The sequence below is a fragment of the Anguilla rostrata genome, chromosome 6 (assembly GCF_018555375.3).
Source record: "Anguilla rostrata isolate EN2019 chromosome 6, ASM1855537v3, whole genome shotgun sequence".
NCBI lineage: Eukaryota > Metazoa > Chordata > Actinopteri > Anguilliformes > Anguillidae > Anguilla > Anguilla rostrata.
The window spans coordinates 11618290-11645264 of NC_057938.1; the positions used below are offsets into that span (position 1 = coordinate 11618290).

Below are 26975 nucleotides of genomic sequence, written 5' to 3' on the forward strand. Positions count from 1 at the left end.
ATCGCCGTTTGTGGTGTTCCCTTGCTGGGTGACGCTAGCTGACCGATCGTTCGCTTTCTACCGAATAAAAATTAACACTGTCAGCGGTGATTAACAAATCTACCAAGTATTTTAATAACTGATCTGCAGGCGTGTAAATATAACAACGCAATTTGCACAGCAAGTTTTCCACCTGGTGCATGAAGACAAAAATAATGTAAATTGAATTTCTAATTATTATATTAGGCTATTTTTTTCTTGTAAATCATCAAAACCAATGGAGAAAAGCCAATATACACAAGGAGCCCCCAGGACCGATTCTGAGAACCACTGTCTTAAATGCTCTTGTCGGTCTCTTACATGTTAAAAACGTGTTCCTTTCTAAATGCCAGTCTTACAAAGATGGTTAATTTCGTTAAATTGTGTGTGTGTGATTTCATCGTGTGTTGTATGTTATTCAGCAAATAAACCTTAAGACTCTTAATTCGCTTCGTGAAACTGAAAATTTTGCAATGTTTATCCCAAAATCGGGATTATAGTAGCTTTGCCACATGCGTGAAGCATGGCCCAGGTAGACATTTACGGAATGTACACGACTGACAAGCCGTCAAACACGTTTGACAGATTGAATATTTGCCGGTTAGGGTTAGCTAGCTAGTCAAATAGCTTGGTAGCCGAAGTTGCGAAGTTTTAGCATAGGCTACTGGACTACCAAATATAGCAAGCTGATTACGCTTTCTGCCAACGAATTATTTGGTTAAGTAGGCTAAAGGAAATAGTAAAAATGACTCGCCTACCGAAAAACTTCAGAGGATGATTATTTTATGGTCGTCTACTGCAGCTGTAAATAGCACACGCCATAATGAAATCACTACGAAATGGGATGCCTGCATTTTCTGACTTCGCACAGGTGGACCATGGTCGGAGCCACAATGTCAAGGCCAAGAGGCGCCACCTCCCACCCCAGTGACAATAGACTGTAGCCCCCTACTGTTGCAGTAATCAGAAAGTGACGCAAACTGTACCTCATTGGTCCACAACAAATATAATAACAGTGCTCAAATGACACAATAAATCATGAAATCGACCCATGGACAGTCATAAAACGAATAAAATACACATATTGTGACTATTTGTACTCATGAGAAAAAATTATTGACTTTGTATTTTGACCGCATTTGTACCGTAGACATAAGCCGCGTTTCCACCGCAGGAACTATACCCCGGAACTAGGAACCTTTTGAGGAACTCAGTGCGTTTCCACCGCAGGAACTAGGGTATAAATTTAGTTCCTGGGGCTTTGTTTTTACCCCCCAAAAGGTTCCTGCTCGGGGGGTAGTACTTTCCGAAAGTACAGGAACCTTTTGGGTGGAGCTTGCAGCGCTGAACATTTCTGATTGGTCGAGTACTCGCAGAATTTGTGTTGTATTTATTTTCCGCCATTACCCGTCATAATAACTTCAAATCAAACTTGTATGTTATGCGGCGCAGTAGCCTACTTTTGGTTATAGCCTGCCAACGTCTTGGAATTATAACGTGTGCTCTTCTGCTCTTTTCTTGCTTTAGTATTCGTTTTATAAAATGCTAAGCATTCGTGCTGGGACAGCATATTACGTACTAAAACATTCAAACGGATTAATTCGGTTAATAACATGGAAACCGGATATGAAAACACCTATACTGGAGCCAACCGTAGTGGCGCTAGTGAGCAACCAGGAACAACAAGACCAGGAAATGAGCTTCAAAAACGAAGGCCGCTTGGGTCCAGACCCACGGCGCACCGTAGCGTTACATATACAGCCGGGGATCAGCAAGTAGCGATTATGTTCCAGGGATTAGTCATATCGTAAAAGTGTCATGGGTAAAACTTGGCTAACTATATAGCTAGCAAGCTATGGCATGTCCTCACCTCTGTAACGTTATTTGTTATCCTCCATGTGTCCATACATCTGTATCGGTGGTTGTAGCGTCCGTGTGTCCATACATCTGTATCAGTGGTTGTAGCTGTGTGTCATTAGCTCCTACTCATGCGTGCAGGATAGCATCCGTACGCGGGTTGTCGCTATGGCATGCCATAATATGACTAATAACACGCAATTCTTTGCGCCCACACCTGCCAGCACCGTCGATGAGAGTGACCACCTGCGCATGCGTCCTACTACAGCGTTTGACTAAACGTCCCGAGTGACTCTCTATGGAGTAACCACAAAAAAGTTGAATATTTCAAAAAGTTTTAAATATTCTAAAAATCTGAATAAAAGTAACAATGTCTGGAACTAGCCGGTCATTTTGGTGTAAAAAGTTTGAATGTAGTGCAAAAACTGTAGGAGTAGATAGAGCTAGAAAAATTGGGCATAAAGTGCAGATAATAAAAAATTTAAAGAAATATGCAAGATAGCAAGAGTGGGCTGGCCCGGAAGCAAGCCCACTAATTAGAGTGTTCTTTACTGACCATTCTTGCTAATTTAACAATCAGTACTGGTCACTGAAAGAAATGAAGTTCTCAAACACTGATTTAGGACACTGACTTAGGATGTACACTGTATAGGCTACCCGTTATGTTAAATGTGTTTTATTTGTTTGGCAACCCCTCTAGTCTTTTATTTGTAAGCTAATGATCCAACAGGCTGTGGTGTGTTTGGTGCTTGTCAATCAATACGTGGTAAGTTTTCTTCAGTTCTCACTTCAGATGTGTTTCTATTGTGGCCAAGTTATTGAGAACTCAACAAAAGTGAATTTTCGAGGAGAAATAGCCTAATCTTTCCTTGAAAACTCTTTTTGAATTTGAGGGCTTGTAGATATATGGAGAATGGAAATTAGCTATGTACAATAATTTTGCCATAAGCGGATGTGGATTTTGTTAAATAAACTGTAGAGCAAATAGATTATGTCACTTTATTTTTAATATTTTTGTGTACATTATGTGTGGACCATGAATATTCCCTCAAATATTTTGTAAGTTGTGATACTTTAGTGTTCATGGTACATGAAATCCCTACTTATATTGTCATCAATCATGTCTGCTGTGTGCTGCAATTGAACCCCCCCCAAAAAAAAAAACTAAAAAAACTAAAAACAAAGGTACCCATCCAATCTGTTTAAAGCAATGCATTGTGCATGATGTCATGATGGCAGATAAGTTAAACATGTCATAATGAAGAAAAAGCCACACCCTGGACCTGTGTCATGTCTGTCAGGTGTGTGGAAGTGTGAAAAAGCAGAACCAACACACTTTGTAAGAATGTACTTTATTGAATTAGTTCGCTCCATAAACCATATAAATCAAGTCAAAATTCCCAGGGCTGATGAACTGAGCTCCTATTGGAAGGATGCAACAGTGTTCACACAGAACGATTAGCATGACGGCTATTCAAAGCTGGAGCAATTCTGTCCTGGAACAGCATCTGATGAGCAGCAGATCATAACTCTAGCATCAACACATACAACATGACTTCTAAAGGTTCTGCACATTTTATTTAGAATGCCTAACTAGCTCAAAATGAATGCATTAGCATAGCATTGCAGCATGTGGTGCCTTTGTTTCTAACGGGTGATCTCGTAGCAAAAAATCCAGACTGAGGGAATGTGCTCTGAATGAAGACAACACAAATAAATTGACAACTTTCCAAACACAACGACTGCTGGAAAGCTGCCGTCAGCATAAAACACCACTGTAATACCTTTGAAAGACTGTTAGGACATTAAACCAACTCAGAAAAATGCAGGGCAAGCTGACACTATTGCGCACGCAATGCATGTTAGAATACTGAAGTAGTAGTTCTTCGCATTCTGCTTTTCGGAACCATATAGCACTTTCACTATGCAATGGTCAAATCTGCCCAGTGCTACAGACAGACAGGATCTTTTTTTATTGTACGGCATCCAAGTAGCCCCACAGAGTACTACCACAAAGGCATTCTTATCCAAAAGAAGCAGTGGCAACAAACCTCCTGTTTAATATGGAAATCAGAGGCTGGTTTCCATATATCCCATGTATTGTCAAGTGAAAATATTTTGTTCCCATTCAGACTCTAACAGACACTTGCAGGAGTCCTCAAGCCCCAGTACTGTATCCCAGCAGGCAGTCTGCCGCAGAACTTGGCGGTCTCGCGGCTAGCTGCACAGCTTGGCGGTCTCGTAGTCCATGCCGTGGGGCAGCTGCCTGGCGAAGCCGCGCAGGGCGTCGCGAATGCGCGCCACCTCGCTGGCGGAGAGCTTGAGCCGGTGGCGGAGCAGGCAGGAGAAGAGGTCGAGGCGCTGCGGGCCGGGCGGCGACAGCATGTTGACGCGGTCGCGCATGTCCAGCAGCTGCAGCAGCGCCGAGTGCTGGGAGCCCTGCGTGTACGGGTAGTCCAGCTGCAGGATCAGTTCGTGGATGGCCTCGGGGTCGAAGGGCATGCTGTAGCCCAGCGACTGCACCCCGCTGATCCTCATGTAGCCCAGGTTGCGCGACGGGTCGGTGAACTCCAGCGGCTCGTAGTACACCGTCTCGTTGCCCAGGGCGTTGGTGGACTTGATTCGGCTGCGCAGGTAGATGTGCACCGTCTCGAAGAAGCTTTTCCACTGGTTGCCCAGGGTCAGGGTCCAGTTGGTGCACTGGGGGGCCCCGTCCAGGTTAGTCCTCTCCCAGTCCGGAAAGGAACCCTGGCCCACGGGGACCAGCCAGCTCTCCGAGTGGCTCCCCCCGAACGGGTTGATGTAGATGGAGAGCAGAGGCTCCAGGGTGCTGTTGCGGGTCAGGCACACCTGCACGGTCAGACCCAGCAGCATGTGCACCAGGCTGGTGCGGTACTTATTGCTCTTGAGCGTGAGCAGCATGCGCTTCCTCCAGGACGGGTCGAACCAGCTGCCCAGGCGCATGTCGTTGCTGATGAATATGGCCCGCACCTCCAGGCGGCTGTCGTGCTTCTGCAGCAGGTACCGGAGCTCCAGGTCCTGGAAGTCCGTCTCCAGGCCCAGGTAGAGCTCCGGGGACTGGGACACCTGGGGGCGGCAGGCCCCCGAGACCAGCACGTAGCCCGGGTTGCAGCCGCTGCAGGTGGCTGGGCTGTCCAGGGTGCACGCCGCGCAGCCGGGTCCCTCGCCCACCAGACAGGGCAGCGGTCCCTGGCACTCCTGCTCCAAGGGGCAGGCGCACGTCTGCAGTTCCTCGTTAAATGTGCCCAGCAGCCCATTCTTATTACAGTACAGCAGGGACTGAACCAGCTTCAGCCAGTAGGCCAGAGGCCTGTGAAAATCAGACACCAGCAGAGTACATACACTTGCTACTACTGGTACTACTAACATGAATACTACCACCTCTACCTCAGCTACTGTTGCTGCTGCCAGTACAATTACTACTGGTGCTACTGCTACCACCAGTACACATACACACATCACAGATCTGTTTTTTCAGGGTACTATATGTTATACAGATTGGGTAACAAGCAGTAATGTTGAGAGCAACTGATAAGCTGGTTGGTTGGTTTCACCCACCTTTCTCTGGGTAGCCGGTACTGGGGCTGCTTGTCACAGCGCTTGCTCATGCTGAAGAGTTTCTGGATCATGCTCTGGGTCTTGCTGTAGACCTGCTGTAGGTTGCCCTCGAGCTGTTTGTAGAGGCGCTGCAGATGTATGTCTTTATTCCACAGCTGGAAAATGGCGGACATGTTGAGCAGGTGGTCCTGGGGCAGTCTCTTCACGAAGGCCCGGAACTCATCTGGGGGAAAAAGTGACAGCAATCGTAGAGGCTGCAAGAGACCGCTTTCCACACATAAGCCAGTCTCATTGTTGCAACCTCCTCAGTCAATCTAGCGGGCATGGACAAGCACTTGCTCTCCATCAAAGCTTGATTTTAGAAGGTGCTTCTTTTCACTCTGCAGTCCACCAGAGGAGCACAGTAACTGCTTTGGTGAAGTGCACTTTATGTTCTGCTTGTCAGAGGTGGAAACTCCAGGTTCAGAAAGTTAAAGTCCTCCCCAGGATTAGGTAGGACTAATTAGTGAAATCATTAGTGAGTTCATGGGTGGAAGAAATGCATGGCAGGACTGTCATCTTCTAACCCCTGGACTTTCCACCTCTGCTGCTTGTGCAGACAGATTGCATGCATCCGTTGCACCACAAGGGGTCGCTGGTGTGTGATGAGACAGTTTATTCATCGACTGAAACCTGTGCTCCCAGGTCAATTATTACAGCAATAAATGTATGGCCAATTATGCCATAAAGTCAGGATTGGTTACCCAACTGCACAGCCACATCATAGAAGAGCACTGGCAGGGTGAGTCACCAAGATAAAATATTATGTCATCAGATGAATGAGAACATAAACAAACATTCTCAATGATCTCTTTTCCCCACAGACAGATACACCGTTCGCTGTTAATCTTCCCTCTGCAATTAAGTTTATACCATGATCCATTGAACTTTCATTTTAATAACAAGTACAGAGAATGTGCAGACAATAAAATGTAATCATAATTTTCATGTGATTAAGTTTTAAATGTGTAATTCTTTAAAATTTAATCCAATATTGATAGTATTAGTTAATGTTAAAGACTCCAGTACATCATTATAAAGATTACAAAAAGCTTTCAGATTCAGGTGGGATCTGCAGTAGGCTTTCATAGAAGAGATACACATAGACCTGATCTGCATCCATTTACCAACAGTGGGTACAGGTGAGAACTAGCTTTATTAACAGTAGATTCACATGGGGAGGGCAGCAAGAGTCAAACAAGATAATAAAGCCACACACAAATGAAGCAGTTCTTTAAATAGTAAAATGAAACGTGACTTCAGCCATTTAAACCTAAAAAAAGCACTCCAAGAGAACAATGTTATAAGCATGTGTTTGAGTCCTGTGGAACCTTCCTTCTGAAAAGATGGAATCCACAAATTTCAGTATAAATGCTGCTTAGTCGCTTCCTTTCTGAATCTATTAAAAAACAAATGCACTGGTTACTGCAACAGCCAAGTGACCAGTAATCTGAGCACAGTTAAGTCCTCACCTGAGCCCTCAAACTCCGTATTGTGACTTTCCCACATCTCTCTCAGCTGGGACAGCTTATACTCTATGGTCTGGATGTCTGTGTAAGGACAGTTGCATTCTGGGAAGTTGGGGGAGCAGTGGCACCAGCAGTCATTGTCCTTGCACACAAAGTCCCCAGCAGAGTTGCAGGTGATGTAGCTGAGGGCGGCTTTGATGAAGCTGTCTCGCAGGTAAAGAGGGAGAATCAGCTGCAGACCTGCGCAAACAAATGTAAAAATGACACAAACCCCAAAAATGATGGTACTGCAATGCAATTCAGAAGCATACACTACCAAGTCCTAAGAGTTAACAAAGCTGAAAAAGCAGAGAAATTCAAGAAACACATTGTATCCCAACACACAGTGCTTTTAAAGGTGGGAATATGCCCTATGTACTGAGCACCGTGACAGGACGGAACGATTAACACCGGCCATAGCGCGTTGTGTGACGGCTCCTAGCGATAATGGAATCTAATGTCAGGAAGACGCCACTGGGAGATTTAATGCCCGCTTGTGAACCTCTCCAGTGAATCTAATGAACGAGGGCAAATTTACAGCTGCAGTCCTCCCACACAATATGCCCACCCCAGTGATAAAAAATACAGCCCAGAGACTTACTGCTGCTGCTCTGTTAACAAATTAGCCCACATTTTATTCCAAAATGGCCACCACGATGCTGCCCATGAAGCAGATAGTGTCATGTTTCTAGATGAACTGACACCCAATTCCCAAACAGACAGGGAACAACATGAGCATGAATACTACACGCTCTCTGCCACAGCCCCACAGAGGACACATTAGTGACCGTTAATCTGTCCAACTCAAAGCCCGCTTCCCTCCTGTCAGTGTTGCAAGCATTTGTGTGTGTGTGTGTGTGCATGTTTGCATGTGAGAGAGCTGTGCATGTGGGAGAGATAAGTACATGAAGAGGAGATGTTAGATTTTCATTAGATGTTAGATGGTTTTTCAGTTGCTTTATAGACAAACTCAGAAATGTCTTACTGTTGCTTATTAGTAAGAGCAAAACATTTTCAAAGCATTCAAGTGTCAATGGGCATTTTTGATTAAGAATATTTTATTAACAAACAAAAAGCTGATAAATCATATTCTGTTACTGGTAAACATCACGTTGTTGCCACATTATGAATACTGCTGTTACAGGAAATGTGAGTATTTAATTATTATGAAGTTAGAATAAATGGGCATGATCCAGGTAAGGATCAAGTGATGACTTTTGTGATTGCACAAAGGGTGGCTTGATGAGGAGGCTGTTGTGCCATCTTTCACCATGATGAATGAGCTGCAGGCCATAAAGCCTAGCCGCTAAAAACACAGCAGCTTGAACTATACATACCTTGTAAATGGACTTTGTTTTCAGGACTCTGTACGAGGACGGAACTGACAGAGTCGAGGTTGTCGTAGTTGCTGCATCCAAGAGGACCAGTCCTTGTTTCTGTTACCTAGGCAAGAAGAGTATCAAAGGAATCTAAAGAGGTACCGAAACATATTGCTTTAACACAATATACATTCTACATGGGGTTCCCATAACCATAATCCAACAAAAAACCTTGTGTTGAGCTGATAGATGGCAGTTATGGGAACCCTGCGTTCAGCAGTTGGATGTGGTTTATGGGAACCCTGTGCTGAAAAGATGGATGGTGTTGAGAACCCCATGTTGAGCTGAAGAATGCGGTTATGGGAACCTTGCGTTGAGCTGAAGAATGCGGTTATGGGAACCTCGTGTTGATTTGACGGATGGCGGCTATGGAAACCTCGCTTTGAGCTATGGTGGTTCAGGCCTTTTTATCAGATGTAATTTTAATCACATTACTGCACTGAGGTCACAGCCCTTTTAAACTCAATCTCGCCGCCGCTAAAATTAATCAAGGAGCCGGGATCATTTCACTGATGGCACGGGGCACAAAGGCTCTCATATAAAATGCTATTTAACCTCTCGCTTTAAACCCGCGCATACTGTTTGCCTGGAGTTCTGACCTTTGCCCAAAATCCATTTTCATTCAGCCTGTGATCAGCGGCCTGTAACCGGCCAACCCACCCTCCGGCTGCCGGCCCCTGCTCCAAGCCCCGCTTTCTCTGCCGGCCTGAACCCTGCACCTACAAGCACTCCGCGTTCCGATCTTAAGCCGCTGCAGCAACAAGAGGCAGGAACACCGGCAGCGCCGTGTGTTAGAACACTCCGGAAAAATCCTCCATTTGAAATAACTGGGTTGTGGCTGTAGATGATGGCTATAAAATGAGACCACTGCCCGGCATAAGTGATGTCTGAACAAGTGGTACCAGAACAAGTGCAGTGTGCACCCCGGGGATTAGCATCAGTGTAAGTGATGTGCTCATGGTGGATCTCTTCCCCACAAGGTTGTACTGAGTACAGTATCAATCCTCACAGGACAACAAGTACAGTCTGTACAGACATGGTATCCTTTAATTGTTCTGCTTTTGAACACGTTCTTTCACTGGACATTCTCCAAATGTACAAACTGGATATTTTTAAAACAGAGGAGATTTGATTCAGAGCATTTCTCCATTGCCCTCCTTTTAGATTATGCACCAATCAGTCAGATATAACTCTGTCTGTCACATGCACACACGAATACACACAAACACACACATACACTCTCTCTCTCTCTCTCTACCACACACACACACACACACACATTACATTACATTATTACATTACAGGCATTTAGCAGACGCACAACAAGTGCATCCGTTCAAGGCGCAGAGGTGCAGAAAAAAAACACACACACACATACACGCACACACACAAATACACACATACACACGCACACCCACAGGCATACACACAAACATGCAGACACTACAGTTGCTATAGAGACAGAAGATAGAAAACTGTTGATGCAGTAAATGTGCAGGGACCAGCCCCTGACAAATGGACGCGAGTAAGCAGGAGTTTGGGGGGGGGAAGCAGAAGTACACCTCAGCACTTCTTCCAGTGTACCCTTCATTCATGTAGATTAATTTTTTCAGACAAGCTGCTTATCAGACATGACTGGTCTCACAATCCTCCTGACAGCACAGTTCATCTCTTTGCGTATGAGTGAATGATCTTTTCTGCAGCATGTTCTTGATTGGGAGGGCCTGCTTTATCTACTTTGACATTCAGAGGGTAAAAAATGATGGTATTAGACACTAGACTGCAAAGAGGCTATGTCATAATTTACTAAAAACATTTATTTTTGACATCAAGCACTGGCCTGAATATAAGACACAGGGATGGTGCACAAAATAAACTTACACAGCCATTGGGTAGCTGAAGCACAAGACCACTATGTAGTGAGTAACACAAAGATAACAGCCGTGTGAAATGGAACAGGAGTGAATGAGGAGTGGGGCAGTGTGAAATGGAACCGGAGTGAATGAGGACTGGGGCAGTGTGAAATGGAACCGGAGTGAATGAGGAGTGGGGTGGCGTGAAATGGAACAGGAGTGAATGAGGAGTGGGGCAGTGTGAAATGGAACAGGAGTGAATGAGGAGTGGGGCAGTGTGAAATGGAACCGGAGTGAATGAGGAGTGGGGCAGTGTGAAATGGAACAGGAGTGAATGAGGAGTGGGGCAGTGTGAAATGGAACAGGAGTGAATGAGGAATGGGGCAATGTGAAATAGAATAGGAGGAGTGAATATTTACCTTGATAGCAGAGGTGGTTATCTGCAGGTGGTGCAGTCTTCGAAGGGTGCTCTCCCGGTCTATGAAGTAGGAAGCAGCGAGCTGGTGTAGGGTCTCCAGCGTGGTCACAGTGCGGTTTCCGTCCCCCTCCTTCACCACGCCCTCCCGGCTCAGCTTCCTCTTATTCACAAAGATTGTGAGAGACTCCTCCCCTGGAGGAGGGAGCAACAGAGCAGGGGTCAGGGTCAGGAAGTGCATAGCTGGTTGTAGTGTTTAGTGTTTGTTCTGATGCAAAGCTAGTTGTAGTGTTTGTTCTGATGCATAGCTGGCTGTAGTGTTTGTTCTTATGCATACTGTAGCTGGCTGTAGTGTTTGTTCTGATGCATAGCTAGATGTAGTGTTTGTACTGATGCATAACTGGCTGTAGTGTTTGTTCTGATGCATAGCTGGCTGTAGTGTTTGTTCTGATGCATAACTGGCTGTAGTGTTTGTTCTGATGCATAGCTAGATGTAGTGTTTGTACTGATGCATAACTGGCTGTAGTGTTTGTACTGATGCATAGCTAGATGTAGTGTTTGTACTGATGCATAACCGGCTGTAGTGTTTGTTCTGATGCATAGCTGGCTGTAGTGTTTGTTCTGATGCATAGCTAGATGTAGTGTTTGTACTGATGCATAACTGGCTGTAGTGTTTGTTCTGATGCATAACTGGCTGTAGTGTTTGTTCTGATGCATAGCTGGCCACAGTGTTTGTTCTGATGCATAGCTGGCTGTAGTGTTTGTTCTGATGCATAACTGGCTGTAGTGTTTGTTCTGATGCATAGCTGGCTGTAGTGTTTGTTCTGATGTATAGTTGGTTGTAGTGTTTGTTCTGATGCATAGCTGGCTGTAGTGTTTGTTCCGATGCATAGCTGGCCACAGTGTTTGTTCTGATGCATAGCTGGCTGTAGTGTTTGTTCTGATGCATAGCTGGCTGTAGTGTTTGTTCTGATGCATAGCTGGCTGTAGTGTTTGTAGTGATGCACAGTAAGCCTTCATGTTGCCAGTGGCAGTTTAATGCACCCTCCCCTCATCACTGCGGTTCACAGTCTGCCTAAGCTTCAGCATTGCTGCAGCATGGCTACATGCATTTTGGAGGATGTGTGTGTTTGTGAGAACCTTCCCAAACTGACAGAGGACACCAGCACTGATGGGATACACTTAAAACTACGAATGAGCATTCTGACTTGGGGAGAAAACTATTGAATGCATAAAAGCATTAATGAACATATTTGGATAAATATAGAATACAGTGCATAGAGTGATTTAGTAGTATAGGAAAAATATATGATGGAACATTTTTTAATTCCTTATGAATTGGCAGTAAACTGTAAGCCAACAAAGTTTTAATAAAAAGGCATAATAATAATAAACTGCATATATTAATAATGATCATAATTAACAATTGCCACTGAAAATTGCAACTAAAAATACTATTACCTGAAAGGCCTTCAGACTGTTCTGTTGGGAAATACCATTCCCATGACCCCACAAGAAGGGTGTCAATATCCTTATACAGCAGGCCTCGGTTATTAGAACAGAGGTTCTCTGCACATTGTTTTACACAAGGCAGGGGAGAAACAGATGGATAAGATTGATGTGCAGCTACATGCCAAACACGGACAGTTTGGATTGATGGCTGTGAAGCGATAGCTGGAGGATAGGCAGTTTTTTTAATTTCAGAAAAATAGAATGAAATGATTGATTACTTTAGCAGGCTTACACACAACAGTGTACTGGCAGAGATGAATGACGCAACCTATGTATCCAGCCATATGCTGCTCATTTAAAAGTCTGTTAATGCATGTAACCGCATTTCAAGAACAACGACTTAGATCACATTCTCAGCGTTTTGATAAATCTGCACTTGGCAAGGACTTGAGTTTATTGGGAACTGGGTTAAAGTTAGAGGAGGTTATTGTTGAGACAAATGTACCATATAAATGAAGGTCAAAAATAACCACGATAAAATAAAGTTCTGTTCACTGCCCAAATATAGAAATAATAATGCAAGCATATTTATTTAAGGCATATTTAATGTGAGAATACTTATGTAAACATTTATTAACATGAATAAATACACATGTTCATTATTTATGTGTTTTACAGATCCTCATAATAAACGGTGTATAAATATTTTTTACATCACCTATTAAAGTTGGAAAAATTATATTAATGTGTAGCCAGGGTTATTATTATTTCCTTTAGTAAGGTACCTTTAAACTCAAAGTTTAAATGTACCTCAGTAAAGGAAAACGTTAATTAACTGTGTGCAACCCGTAATTAACTGTGTGCAAACCGTAGTTTAACCTGCTATAAACTGTTTGCACTTCATTATGTATAATTAGGTAATGCTGATATTACATGCAAGAAACCAATCACTCACGATTGACATATGATTACAGGCTCTAATAATGGATCAAAAGTAATAAATTACCCAGAATAGTCACACCCTGTGTATATAAGTTTATTGCTGAATTAAAAACTTTCAGTGTTAATTTGTCATTTGTTCATTTATCTGTTAACACAGACAGTGTTTTTAAGGCTTTCAGTTGATACGGGGGAAAAAGTTCCAAAATAAGGATGTTATAAAGAAGTTACAAATTATTCTTTTTTAAAAAACCTTTAAAAGGCTAAGCTTACACAATGGCATCGGTTTCTTATACAGCCTTCAAGAGGTCAAAGTTCAGTCAGTGTGAGATGGTTTACCAACAATTGTCCAGAAGAAAATTAGTTCCAGATAAACCATATTAGTAAGTGTAAGACGTACCATTGAACAAGAGAAGGCATAGCCAAACAGGCACTACAAAATTCGGTTGTAATCATATAGTGTGGTTAGATAATTCTGACATTGTCATGGCATGCGCATATATGTAAAACGTAGAAAGGAAACAAACATGAGACATGTTTGCTTCATTCATCTCTGTCACCATAATATTGCGAGTGCCTACTGTGGTAATAAATCATTTCATTCTATTTTTCTGGAATTAAAAAACAGCCTATCCTCCAGCTATCGCTTCAAAACCATCAATCCAGGCTGTCCAGTCTGGCGAACAGCTCCACATCAATCTTATCTATCTGTTCCTCCTTCACTCCGTGTAAAATAATGTGCACATCACAGTAATGGCCTCTTTTCTGATAGCTATTCCGTGTCGTACCAGGGTGAAAGTTTTAAACTCATTCAAGCTTGAAGCTTTATTTTTTTAAATTAAGCATATTAATTACTTTCACGAGCTCGAGATGGTCAGTGAACAGGTGGAGGTACTGAAGGAGACACAAGCACGGAAAGAGAAAAACGCCATCAGTCTGGAGCCCATTTTGATTCATACGGGGGAAACACAGCGAGGTCACCCTCTGCCTACCACTAAATTACACCTGGCCCACGCTTGCCACTGACACATACCTGTCAGCATATTTCTCTCAGACCTCCTCGCTCTGAGTCTCTGGGGGGTCTGTATGGACTGGCTGGTCCCCTCATTAATCCTCAGCCTCCACTTCCTGAACTTTCAACTACTCCCACAACTCACCCTTCCTATTTGCGCAGACCTCACCCAGTCCACATCCGCCTCAATCATCCAATTCCACTTGGACCTGACAGCTGAACTATGCAGTGCTATTCATACCGATAGCTAGCAGCTAGGTTAAAATAAAGAGTTACCAGTTAAATATAGGGAAGTAACGTTGCCCCCTTTGTTTTCCTAAAGGAAAAGTAATTCATAGAATACCACAGGAATGATTCTTATAATACACTGTATGCTGTAAGGTACAACACACTTGAAAGCTAATTTCTCATTTTTATTTCCCATTCTAACTTACAGTTTATTTAGCTGCCCCTCTGGACACAGCCTACTGTCAGTACATCGACATTTACATTTCGTAAAATAGCAGCCAATTATAGATCGACAGCAATAATTTACCCGGTCAAATATACTAGGGACATAATTGGAATTTATTTATACAAAAATAAAATGTATGTAAAAATACTCAAAGTATATTATCTTTATCTCAATTCCAATCAATATAAACTAGTAACACAAACCAAATTTACACTGTTTCAGTCACCGGTTTTGAAATACGTCTCTCAAAAGCGTCATGACTCCTTTCCTAAATGTTTAAAATGGGTCAATTTGACCCAAACCGAACACAGGGGTGTAGAGGATAGAAAGTGAGTGTCATCATAATGAGGAATTGCTGTGATAAACACACTGTCACACGCAAGTGCCACTGAATAGGGAAGAGCGAAAAGAAGCCAGCAGTAAAAGTGCTATTACAGCAATCAAAAAGTGCATCAGTAAGCACAGCGGTTGCAGTTTATTAGTTAGTGCTACAGGGATGAGCAGGGTCTGGGCACAGGCACCGAGACGCAGTCTGAAAAGGTTGCTATTTGAGCGACCCTGCTGGGCCAGCATTCGCTGGAAACCTGTTCCACCAGCAGGGGTGAGAATTCAAAGGAGCCTCGACAAGGCTGAGTGCAGGTCCTGAATGTTCACATGTACCCTCGTTCAATTCAGCCAGTCCTAATGAATGCTGTTTTAACCGTCTATGAGCATAGCACTCTGATATTGTGTGTTCGCACTACTACGTTGTCATGGCCACAGGTCATGTGCCATAAATATATCCCAAATTAGACAGTAGTCATTAATTTTTTCACACATTGTGAAAGTATGAGCTCACCACTACGTTGTCATGGCCACAGGTCATGTACCATAGATATATCCCTAATTAGACAGTCGTGATCTTATACTTTCACACATTGTGAAAGCATGTGCGACATAGATGGATGTCTTAACTCCACGGTTCCTTACCCCCCAGGGTGGCAGACAGCAGGAAGTGTGTCCCAAACTTCTTGATGATGTTCTCTGTGATTTGCTGCATGGTGGGGCGGCGGCCCAGGAGCCGGACGCTGCTCACAAACTCTGGGGCGAGGGGGAGGGGAGCATCCAAGAAGTCCTGTCTCTCCACCGCCAGACTGTTCACCTTCCATCGCCCAAACTCCCTGTAAAAAAAAAAAACCACAAACACACACACACACACACACACGTGCATACACACACATGTACACGTACACACACACACCTTTTATAACAAAACATGCTGCTAAACTGGTAAACAAAATGGAAGCTGTTTTTGACCAACCAAATAAAAATGACAGTTCCACAAGATTCACATTATGCATAGAACACATACACTATATCACCAAAAGTACCTGGACACTCCTTGGTCTGGGACTGTTTTTCATGGTTTGGGCTAGACCCCTTAGTTCCAGTGAAGGCAAACCTTAATGCTACAGAATACAATCACATTTGAGACAATTCTGTGCTTCCCCAACAGTTTCGGGAAGGCCCTTTCCTGTTTCAGCATGGCAATGCCCTCGGGCACACAGCGAGGTCTACATAGAAATGGTTTTGTTCAGAAAGGTGTGGAAGAACTTGACTGGCCTGAGATTAATTGGAAAGCACACTGCGAACCAGGCCTAATTGCCCATAAAGTGCCTGACCTCGCTAATGCTCTTCTGGCTGAATGGAAGCAAATCCCTGCAGCAATACTCCAGCATCTAGTATAAAGTCAACCCAGAAGAGTGGACATTGTTATAGCAGCAAAGAGTGGACCAACGCCATATTAATGCCCATAATTTTGGATGAGATGTTGAATGTCAGGTGTCCAAATACTTTTGTATCAAAGAACAGACTCTATACAATTCACAGAACATATTTAATTACTTTCAGCTCAAACGAACTTCAGTCTAACCACAATGTGCTTCAACCATAATTTTCAAGGTATTTTTTTACAAAGTTTTATGAATCATTTCAAACACATGCATCAGCAATTTTGAACTTGCTGCAAACTGAGTTAATTGGAAAGTGATCACAGTATAGTGCAGACTGCCAGAGAACCAACCACTGACATAATTCTCCCTAAATTGTATGAACTGGCTCCTGCAGTAGGCTGCTTCCAGTGAGATGTGCTACAAATAAAAAGTGTAAGTAAGCTGCAAGTACTTGACACATACACAACTCATCCATCTAGCTTAGCTTTAAACATCTGCAACCTTCACAACAAAGGGATAAGTGATAGACACTCCACCTTTCAGAGTGCAATCTAATTGGATAAACATCTTAATGGTCCTGCCAAGATTCAATCTTGACCTGATGCACACGCGCACTGATGCCATCAGTCTTGTGTGGCAAGTGTAAGGAAGAGATAAAAGAGGAGCTTTTAAGATACGCATGGAGTAGAGGGTACAGAGCCAAATACCTACAACCTTCTACAGTTCTGACACACTGTGGCTGAATGGCCTGAAAATTCATTTTGAACAGTTTTACCAGCCCCAAAACAAATGAGATTTTTTTTCCAAAACTACATATTATAATAGTATGGGATTATTTCAGATGATACAACTGTAGTGAAAAACATGGCATACAGTACACCTAAATCTTGTAGTGTACAGGTGGTGGATGCAGGGACATAGGCAGAGGCAGTCAGTACCCACCTGCAGATCTTGTAGCATGTAGTTTATATGGGCAAGCAGGACCCGCCTGTAGATCTTGTCATATGTAATTGACATAGGAAGTGACTACCCACCTATAGATCTTGTTAGCATGTAGTTGAAACAAACAAGCAGTATCCACCTAGAAATCTTATAGCATGTAGTTAATACAGACAGGCAGTACCCACCTGTAGATTTTGTAGCATGTAGTTGGCATAGGCAGTGAGTACCGACATGTAGATATAGTAGTGTGTAGCTGATTTGGGCAGGCAGTACCCACCTGTAGATATAGTAGTGTGTAGCTGATATGGGCAGGCAGTACCCACCTGTAGATATAGTAGTGTGTAGCTGATATGGGCAGGCAGTACCCACCTGTAGATATAGTAGTGTGTAGCTGATATGGGCAGGCAGTACCCACCTGTAGATATAGTAGTGTGTAGCTGATATAGGCAGGCAGTACCCACCTGTAGATATAGTAGTGTGTAGCTGATATGGGCAGGCAGTACCCACCTTTAGATATAGTAGTGTGTAGCTGATATGGGCAGGCAGTACCCACCTGTAGATATAGTAGTGTGTAGCTGATATAGGCAGGCACTACCCACCTGTAGATATAGTAGTGTGTAGCTGATATGGGTAGGCAGTATCCACCTGTAGATATAGTAGTGTGTAGCTGATATGGGTAGGCAGTACCCACGTGTAGATATAGTAGTGTGTAGCTGATATGGGCAGGCAGTACCCACCTGTAGATCTTGTAGCGTGTGGTGAAGCCCTGCTGGTGGCGCTGGACGAACTCGGTGTACTCCTGGGACTGATGGAAGGGGCCCCTCTCCGACAGGAGCCAGTCCAGGGGCTCATGCAGACCGGCGGAGCCGTGGACGGCCAGGACCCAGCAGTGCAGGCTCAGGGTGGCCCACTCGGACAGCACCATGAGGGCCAGCCATCTAGGAGCGGGAGGGCCTCTCCACGACCAGAACATGCTTCAGCTCAGGCCCCAACTCCTTCATTCTCCTGACAATCCCGCACCTGTGGAGGGGAAACATCTTAAATCACACTGCGGGGCACTACCAGCAATCAAGGGGAAAATCCCTCCTTAGCCTGAAGGGCATTGCCAGGAATCAAGGGAAATATCCTTCATAACCCTGCAGGGCACTGCCAGCGATCGGGGGGAAATGACCTTTCCCAAGATAAATTTGCGTTTGTTCACAAATCTGTTTTGCACACATGCATATGATACGACTGATCGAGTATGCAAGTTTATCTGTCCACATACTGTAGGTAAATGCCAGGTCTGGGTGGGCGGGATGGCCAGTTAATTAGGTATTCCGATGATCTTTTGTTAGTATGATTACAGACAGAACTCCAGCTGTGCTGCTTCTAAAAGCTCATCGCATCAGGGTGGTGGTTAGACAGCAAATGTTCAGCATTAAATATCCTCTGACAGGGAAATTTGAATTCTCATAGAGTACATGCGGTCCCCGTTGGACTCATATGAACTTTTGGAGCTGAAGTAAGACTGAGGATGCTGCTGTCTAAGATCTGCACAGCAGGATGTGTATTTACCTGAATGTGTGAATGCATAAAAACCTGGACACACGAGGATAAGCAGAACACATGTCGTTCAGGTTTATCTCCCAGGGTATAAGCTCACAGTGTGAAACATTCACTTTGTAGAATGGCATTATTGTGATTCTGACAGAGGACTCGACCCTGGGAATGTCTGACATGCCCAAACTCTATAGCCTTGTGTTGCCTCACCATGAGCCTCTCGAAAAGCTAAAATATCAAGGACATAAGAAAAGCACATTTTAAAGGAATGGCCGCCCAGCCCTTCAGGATTGATTTTGTGGAAATAAAGTTGACAAAAGAAAGGTCTCTTATAAAAATCTGTTTGTCACCCCATAAAAGGAGCACTTGGGGACATCCGCAGATAGCAACCAGAAAAGCACAGCAAATATTATATAAATTACACAGATAAACATAATAAGAGGGCATTCCCAGAACACATGAAATGTTCATTTTGGTAGCAAGGGTAATTTAATATTTCCTAATAGGCCGTGAATATGAATGGCGTCCAGTCAATCTAGCAATTTCCGTGGCAAAAGATAAGGAGCCCGTATCATCACTAAGCCTTAACAGTATCCACCTCGCTCCTAGTCCAGGGCTCTGCGCCACGTCTCCTGGACTAATGCAGCTCACTGGTGGGTCTCAGAGCCATTAAACGTATCCTGCTCGTCCAGGATGAGGCAGCTCCTCTGCTTCTCGGCTCCCTGGAGAGCGCCCGGCGGTCTGCTGGCGTGGGCTGAAGCACACCTCTACAGACACGTCCTGTCCTCCTTTATTCACAGCAGCCCTGGAAATCAAGTTGCCAGCTACAGCTACAACCGCACCGCTTTATCTATCTGACTTAAGCTCCTTCCGTTTTTATGGCGATATTGATTTGTACTAAGAGCACCATGACACGTACTTGCGCTTAATATCTCATTTCATTCCCTAAAGTAGGGACTGAGGATGATCTGCTTTGCACTAAATGCCTATTGTGTTACTGCCTCCTCTGTGTTCTGGTGCCTGTAGTTACCCTAGGTGTTTGCACTTGCCCTTTGCTATATTGACTCATCAAGCACTTTGAACAAAATGGTCTGCCAAAGAAATAAATATATGGATTTGCTTTTTAATAGGCTTCTTGCATTACTATGATTACTGAAACTCACATTATGATTCTGATATTCTTGCAGGATAGCATAGCATCTTAAAAAATATTGTTTGAAAATGCAGCTAAAAAGTAGCGTTGCATGGAAACAACGCTAACATAATACTAAAGGTTCTGTAATATAAACACTGATAACATTGCAATGTTTTGACTGCAACATTATTGAATATGATAACTGTGTAATTGCCTGGCTAAATATCTAATCCACCACTTCGGAGTGTCACTAGAATGCAAAGTTGGAAATCAGTTAAGCTTTTGAAGAGCTACTTAGCTAATCCCATCTGCATTTCAGTTGTATTCACCCATGTTGGTTAACATCAGCCTCTTCAAACACTCTGATAAAATTAATGCTGATAAGGTGGCTGTATTTTCGCATACATTTCTTTAAAACCAAATGCTGACAAATCAGCTCTTCTGAATAAGCATGCAAGCAGAACTAAGTTTCCAGAGAGAAGGCATCTGTGTGGCATGGCTTCCATTTATGACAGATATATCAGAACGCAGCCTAAAGTTTGGTGGTAACTTCTCTTCTTAGGGTGGGATTCAGGCAATTAATATGAAGGTCCTTCCCCACCCACCCCAGGCCAGTCAATGTCATGCTTCACTTCAGCCCTGGTTTGGCTGCTGTTAGAAGACTGCAGATTTTGGCCAGGTCCATCCTTGAAATGCCTCCTCACTGTCCCTCAACAAAAGGTGACTCAAGCCTATTGCAGCATTTGAGGACTCATGCTAAAAGTTGTATTTTGGCCAAACATATGCTGCCTGTACTGGAACTATATCCTGTAGTTTTTCCCTCAAGTGCTATACAGTTGTTGATTTGTAAAGCAATGAAGTGGAGGAGCTGATCATCCTGACATTGCTTTGTTAAGGCTTTTCAGGAGTGGAAAATGTTACAAAGGTCAGAAAAATCACAGTCTGCACAAAACACACAATCAGACTTAGAAGCAGATTTTGTCAGTCATATTTTGCAAAAGTCTGAACAGCTCATGAACAACTGTCATGACATACATGCTGCAGAGAACTGAAGGTTCTAAAGCTGTTGCACTTCCAGCAAATGTATAATTCATACGAGTCTGGGCCTGTTCAGTTCTCGCTCTCTCCTGCATCTCTCATAAGGTCATATTACATGATAATCACTTGTTTCCTGTTAGGCATGCTGTCTACACCTGCACACTTCTGTCTGCCACACCTGAGGCACTGCATGTTCTGATAGCCAGGAATAATCAGGACCAACACATCGAGAAATCTACATCAAATACTAGCATATAGAGAAATGTGCACCAAATACCAGCACATAGAGAAATGTATACCAGTTATCAACATAGAGAAAAATCTATGCCAGCCATTACAAGTCCAGAGAAATCAACACCAGCCATTACAAGTATACAGAAATGTAAGCCAGCCATTATGAACACAGAGTAATCTACACCAGCAGCCATCACCTGCACAATAGTAAATCAACATAATTACCTGCACAAAGATAAATCTAAACCGAACATCTCCAGAACAGAATAACAAATTTACAAAGGCAATCTCTTCTGCAATAACCATAAAGTGTATATTGTGATGTACGGACATACTGTATTGACAAGTTAATTCACAAAATCATTTGAAGTTACCAATAAATGCAAGGTTGATAAGCAAAAAAAAAAATCTTTCTCATAATTTTTGGAAACATTTTACAGATGAGCTTCACTGAGTTAGGCTATTAAATAGCCATGTAGCAATATAGTGCAGACCAGAATAAAGAATGGCACTACCATAACTATTTTAAGAAAAAATTATCTAAATATATTTTATCATAATACAAGATCTCTTTTGTTGTGAGCATTCACTACCCCTACCGGGCTTCCTACTGACTTACCAGCCAAGCTAGTCACTAAAGAGTCTCTAGAGTAAGCAGACACACTCCAATACAAAAACTTAATTAAAAAGACATGTTCAAGAAACCCCAGCAGGGAATCCACACCAGCGGTAAGCAACCCTGGTCCTGGAGAGACAGATATGTTACTGTACTTGTGTTTGTTCCTTCCAAGCATGACGGTTCGGTTTTACCTATTATTCTAAGCTTAAAACAGGCTATTCACACTAGTTTGAATATGCTGAGTACTGTACCTCCAGAATATGCACGTCTGTGTTCACTAAACCTCACAAGTAATGACACTTTTGACTTCTGATTGAACAAAAAGCAGAAACATCACTGCCAGTTCAGGACCGGGTTGCCTATACCATCTCTATAATGTGGAAGTTGCTCTTCCTCTAATGCATTTCACGCAACACATCACAAATGATGCTCCCTTAAGGCCACATTCAAGCGAAGACTTAAGTCATTAGGGTACTGGGCTTTTAATGCCCTATAATTGCCATTAAACATATTAGCTGAAGACACTGCAAATCAAGCACCTTTCAAGATATGTTTCTTAACCCAAAAAGTTTGCATTCATTTCCAACAAGTCCATGACACAAGGACATCTGCTAAAATTTATAAAGATTAACAAGACTCAATAGCATCATAAACACCAAGATCCTACTCCTACAATGTGTAAAACAAAACCATTCAACATTTCCTTAAATCTTGTTAATGCTTTTACAGTGTTAAGCTTAGTATTTATTATGAGCATGATATTCATGCACATCCATCCATTATCTATACCCGCTTATCCTGAGCAGGGTCGCAGGGGGTGCTGGAGCCTATCCCAGCGTGCATTGGGCGAGAGTATTCACGCACATAATACTGGAAATCCTTAACTCATATGCTTTTACCTGCAGTACCTGCACACTGAAGTAAACAATTCATCATCACAATACTGCCTTGAACAGTCCTGATCTTTTTATCCATTGATATTTATTTTTACAGCACCATTTATAATACCACTGTCAAACAAAATAACAGGGAAAATCCCATTTGTGCCAATGTCAAAACACATTCACTGATCCTTAACAGATGATTGAACTCCTGATAAATAATAGAATTCAAAGGTTGAAAAGAAGAACAGAATGTTAATAAACTGAACACATAAAAGAATACATGAGGTCAATACACATAACTAAATATAAGAACAGTCCACTCAACCCAGGTAAGTTTGTCAGTACCAGTCAGTCTAAAGCAGGGGTGCCCACACTTTTTTTGCTTGCGATCTAATTTCAGAATGGCCAGACCGACGTGATCTATCAACCAGATGGAACCGATGTCGTACCAGGGAGTCATTGACAATTCATTACAAATTACAAAGTACCAGTAAATTTCTCTCATCAATTACTCCGACCTGACATTACAAGCCCATAGCTTGTAAATCCAGTGATTTATTTTTGAGTCTACTTAATAATATTGCGTACAACCACTATCCAACATTTCTTTAGTGTAGTGTTCTATTTCTATGTGTTGGGCAGAGCTAGTACCTTAACTACATTTTCCAGTAGCATGTGTGTAGTTTAACTATTTCCAAAATAAGTAGAATTGTAACTGTACTGGCATGAAAGTAAAATCATTAGGCTAGTATCATATATTGAAAGTGAAATTCCCTGCCTAAAAATGAACCAGATTTATTGTGTCACCTCCATGACTGCTCTTCCCCACAAAATGCATTGGCAAAGTTATTGTGTCACGATCACATATAGTAATATTGGACGTTTACTTGACCATACCAGAGAAATTTGAGTGGACAATTGTGTCTATATCATGAATGGGCATCAACAGCAGATTGGCCGCATTTCATGTCAATCGTGTGTACCTGTCTGTCAGGCCAAAGCCATAGGGAAGAGGGATGAAAACAGGAGGAATCAATATTTTAACTGATGCATTTTTAAAAAAGATACGTGAACTACCAGCAATCGACAGGTCAATCGCAATCAATGTATAAGGCACACCTGGTCTCAATGGTATCCAGTGCTGTGTCAAGCCTGAACTTGAACACAACAAAGGTTCTCTGCCTCTGCTAAATCACCTGGCCAGCTGTTCCACACATTGACAGTTATCAGTGTAAATAAATGCTTCCTGATACTGCATCTGTGTGGAATTAACAAATCAATTAAGGGCCCTTTAGGTCTTTTAATACCAGGACTTTTCATACTAGGAACCAATTTAGTTGCCCTTCTTGGTACTTTTTCAAGAGCTTCCCTATCTTACTTACAGTCTGGGGCCCAGAACTACCCATATGGTCTGACAAAGGTATCAAGAAAGATAAATATATTGTCCTTTGATTTATGTGTAACTTTTTTAATCTCACATCAGATCATCCTGTTCACCTTTTTTTATAATGCCACAGCACCATTCCTGGACCCGGACAGACTTTGATCAACTACTACTCCCATATTTTTAACATTGAACAAGTACTAATTTTTTTTTGTTTTTTTAAATAATCCTGTCTTAATTTTTATCACCCAAGTGCAGAACGGTAAATTTATCTATACTGAATGTTGTTGGCCAGGTTTCCACCCTCTTCTGAAGGTCATTTAGCAGCTTTCTGCCAACTTCTCGATTTTGATGTAACAAATATAATAGAGTTATGTGTATCATTTTTAAACATGATTACAATTTAGGCTATCAAAATGCAGCCTATTTAGAAATATTACACAAGTCTTTTAAAAAATTAAAGTTCAGTATACATTTAATTGTAATACAATATCTGGCCAAACTGAATTCACTGTTTGAATGGTATGCTCTGACTGTACTTATAATATACTGTTACAACTGAAAGTTGTTGCTGTTTACTGTGGTTTTTCCTGTTGGTATTGTACATTTCATTTATATGATTCTGTTTTAGCTTTTAGTGAACATACAGTCATTCTTTTTATATTGCAATTGTTTTTATCATTACTACATTTGTCTGTCAGGTTTTCATTTTGTTATTGTGATTTTTAACATATAACGCATATCATTCTGTATTCTGATTGCCCCTTTTGTATACCATGTCAAACCTTATATACATGCTTACAGATTAATCTGAATCTGTTATTATTATAATTATAATATTATAACTAAACTGGCAATTTCCTGAAATAATATTTTAGGCTACTGATGTGTAAGACAAAGGAAAGAGATACGAGATGTCTGACTGAAACAGTCACTTCTACATTGAACTATACAGCTTTATATATGAATATTAATATGTAAATAATCATAACATGCATGTATTTAAATAGGTATTAGATCTTATGTTCCAGTCATATACATTATAAATATTGTAATTGATTACGTCTAGGCACAGCGTTCAAAAAATGCGGAATTTACAGTTAACCAGCATTACTGGATATGATACTGAAACACACTTAGCATCGCACATCATTCATTCAAACAGCATCGGACAAAATAGCAACATATTGGGGGGGAGTTTGCTTTTCACTCTTGGAGCTGTAGCATAACCGAAGCCAATTTCAGGTTGTGCACCTCAGACAAGACTGGCACTTTTCCAGTTAGCAATTCAGTCCACTACTTGTCCTGAATTTGACTTCACAATCACAGAGTTGAAAATGAAATGAATCTGAGTTTTTTTTTTTTTAACACTTTCCAGGTCAGCCGAACTAACAGATGTCTTACATCATTTCACTCACGTGGAAGCCTCCTGAACAGAAAATCGTCATCACCTGATACATTCTAACCGCACAAATCATTACATGTGTTGTACGCTCTCAGTCTTGTATCCAAAAGATCTGTAAGCATGCGCCCCTTTCACCACTATAAAATAAAACGTAGAACTAAACATATCAATATAGATATATAGTAATATCGCGTACAAATGCAGCTTTTCTATTAAAATTGCATAAAGCCCAGTGATCCCATGCACAACCTAATCGAATTAATAAAACTATTGTGAATTGTGGAACTTCAAAGAAGGACCAAATGATTCTCAATCACCAGTTATCGGCACATAAAGGTACAGGGTACATAAAATTAATTTACTTGAAAAATGTTTAGGTTGAGTAAGAAATGCTGAATGTGAAGTCAGCCCGGTCCCGATTCATAGACTATGGCATGGGCATTTCAAGAGCATATCCTTTTACTGCGCTATGAACCAACGTGCATTTCGCCGATTCAAAGGGACACCAAGAAGTCCTGAAAAACTGTGAGCATCTACATTTAAACTGAGAAACGATAATCAATTTTGGAATTATTTAATTTATTTCACCTGTGTCGAGCAAACAATTTACAATGGATGATAATTAGTGATGTTACCTGAGTGTTGGCAGAATGCGTCGATGCCTACAAGTTCATTTAAATGTGGACGATCAAACAATCTCCTTTCGACGAGGCTTATTTCACAGCGCAGCGTCAATCGACTCTTCAGGGGCGACTGCGGACTGTTGAGGGGCGAGCCCCGAATCCCAACGCACAAATTCTGAAGTAGGCTACTTGCAATGTTTCACTTGGAAAATATATCGCCCATAACGCCATGGAATGGATCATAGCCCCGGCAGACTCGTAGCGCAGGTTGCTCCCGTGTATCAAACATTTTGAATGGAAAGAAATGCTGCTCTTCACTGGCAAGTTTTCAGAGGTGAAACTTTGCACCGCGATAATACATTTCGCTGAACGGACGCCGGTAGCATCTCGAGGAAAGGCGTAAAAACGCGCCCCCACCTTCCTCCTCCCCGCCTGTCACCAATACTGTTCTTTGCGAAATATTTGGATGCAAGCCTCGCGCTGCAAAGACCCCACTTTCAGAGCTAACCGTGCGTGACAGTCACGATGGTCCTGCAAAGCCACACTTCTGCTCAAACCACACTTTTAACCCGCTCTATCCATAGTTTGATACAGCAAATCATTTCAATTTAATCCTGAGTCTCAGTTTTTTCTGTTCGGCAAACTAAATAGAGGGTGTAGCTTACTGTGAACAGCAAGCTGTCCTTATGTTCTAATACTGTAATTTATGCTATTGAATTTACTATCATGATATTAATAAAGCAATAATCTTTTGATCCTTATCCACTCGATTAAACCAACAAACAGGGAACAGGCTACACGTCCTCCTGTTTCATTGTGCTTTTCGCACGGCTCCCCGCGAAACGCACAGCCTGTCATCCACCTCCGGCAAGCTCGGAGAGCAGCGGCGGTTCATGCGCTGGCTCACCTCCAGGCTTAAGAATTTACTAGCTTTGCTAGTGATAATGCGTGG

At 42.4% G+C, this 26975-nt stretch overlaps 1 protein-coding gene across 1 annotated transcript; it reads right to left on the bottom strand.

The window, feature by feature from the left end:
• Positions 1-3211: 3211 nt before the first annotated feature.
• LOC135256525 (BMP/retinoic acid-inducible neural-specific protein 3-like) lies at positions 3212-26884 on the bottom strand. Its single transcript, XM_064338369.1, has 8 exons — positions 26036-26884; positions 17897-18179; positions 15475-15665; positions 10653-10843; positions 8339-8444; positions 6966-7202; positions 5455-5677; positions 3212-5206 (listed from the first exon to the last, which is right to left on the bottom strand). Exons 2-8 carry the CDS (start codon positions 18130-18132, stop codon positions 4093-4095), a joined length of 2298 nt encoding a protein of 765 aa, XP_064194439.1. The 5' UTR covers positions 18133-18179; positions 26036-26884; the 3' UTR covers positions 3212-4092.
• Positions 26885-26975: the final 91 nt, after the last annotated feature.

Coding starts and splice junctions, on each gene's coding strand:
- LOC135256525 (XM_064338369.1), bottom strand. CDS start 18,132: ATGTTCTGGTCGTGGAGAGGCCCTCCCGCTCCTAGATGGCTGGCCCTC. Junction 7,203..8,338: donor AAACAAAGTCCATTTACAAG/GTATGTATAGTT, acceptor TTGTTTGCGCAG/GTCTGCAGCTGATTCTCCCT. Junction 5,678..6,965: donor TACGGAGTTTGAGGGCTCAG/GTGAGGACTTAA, acceptor TTTTTCCCCCAG/ATGAGTTCCGGGCCTTCGTG.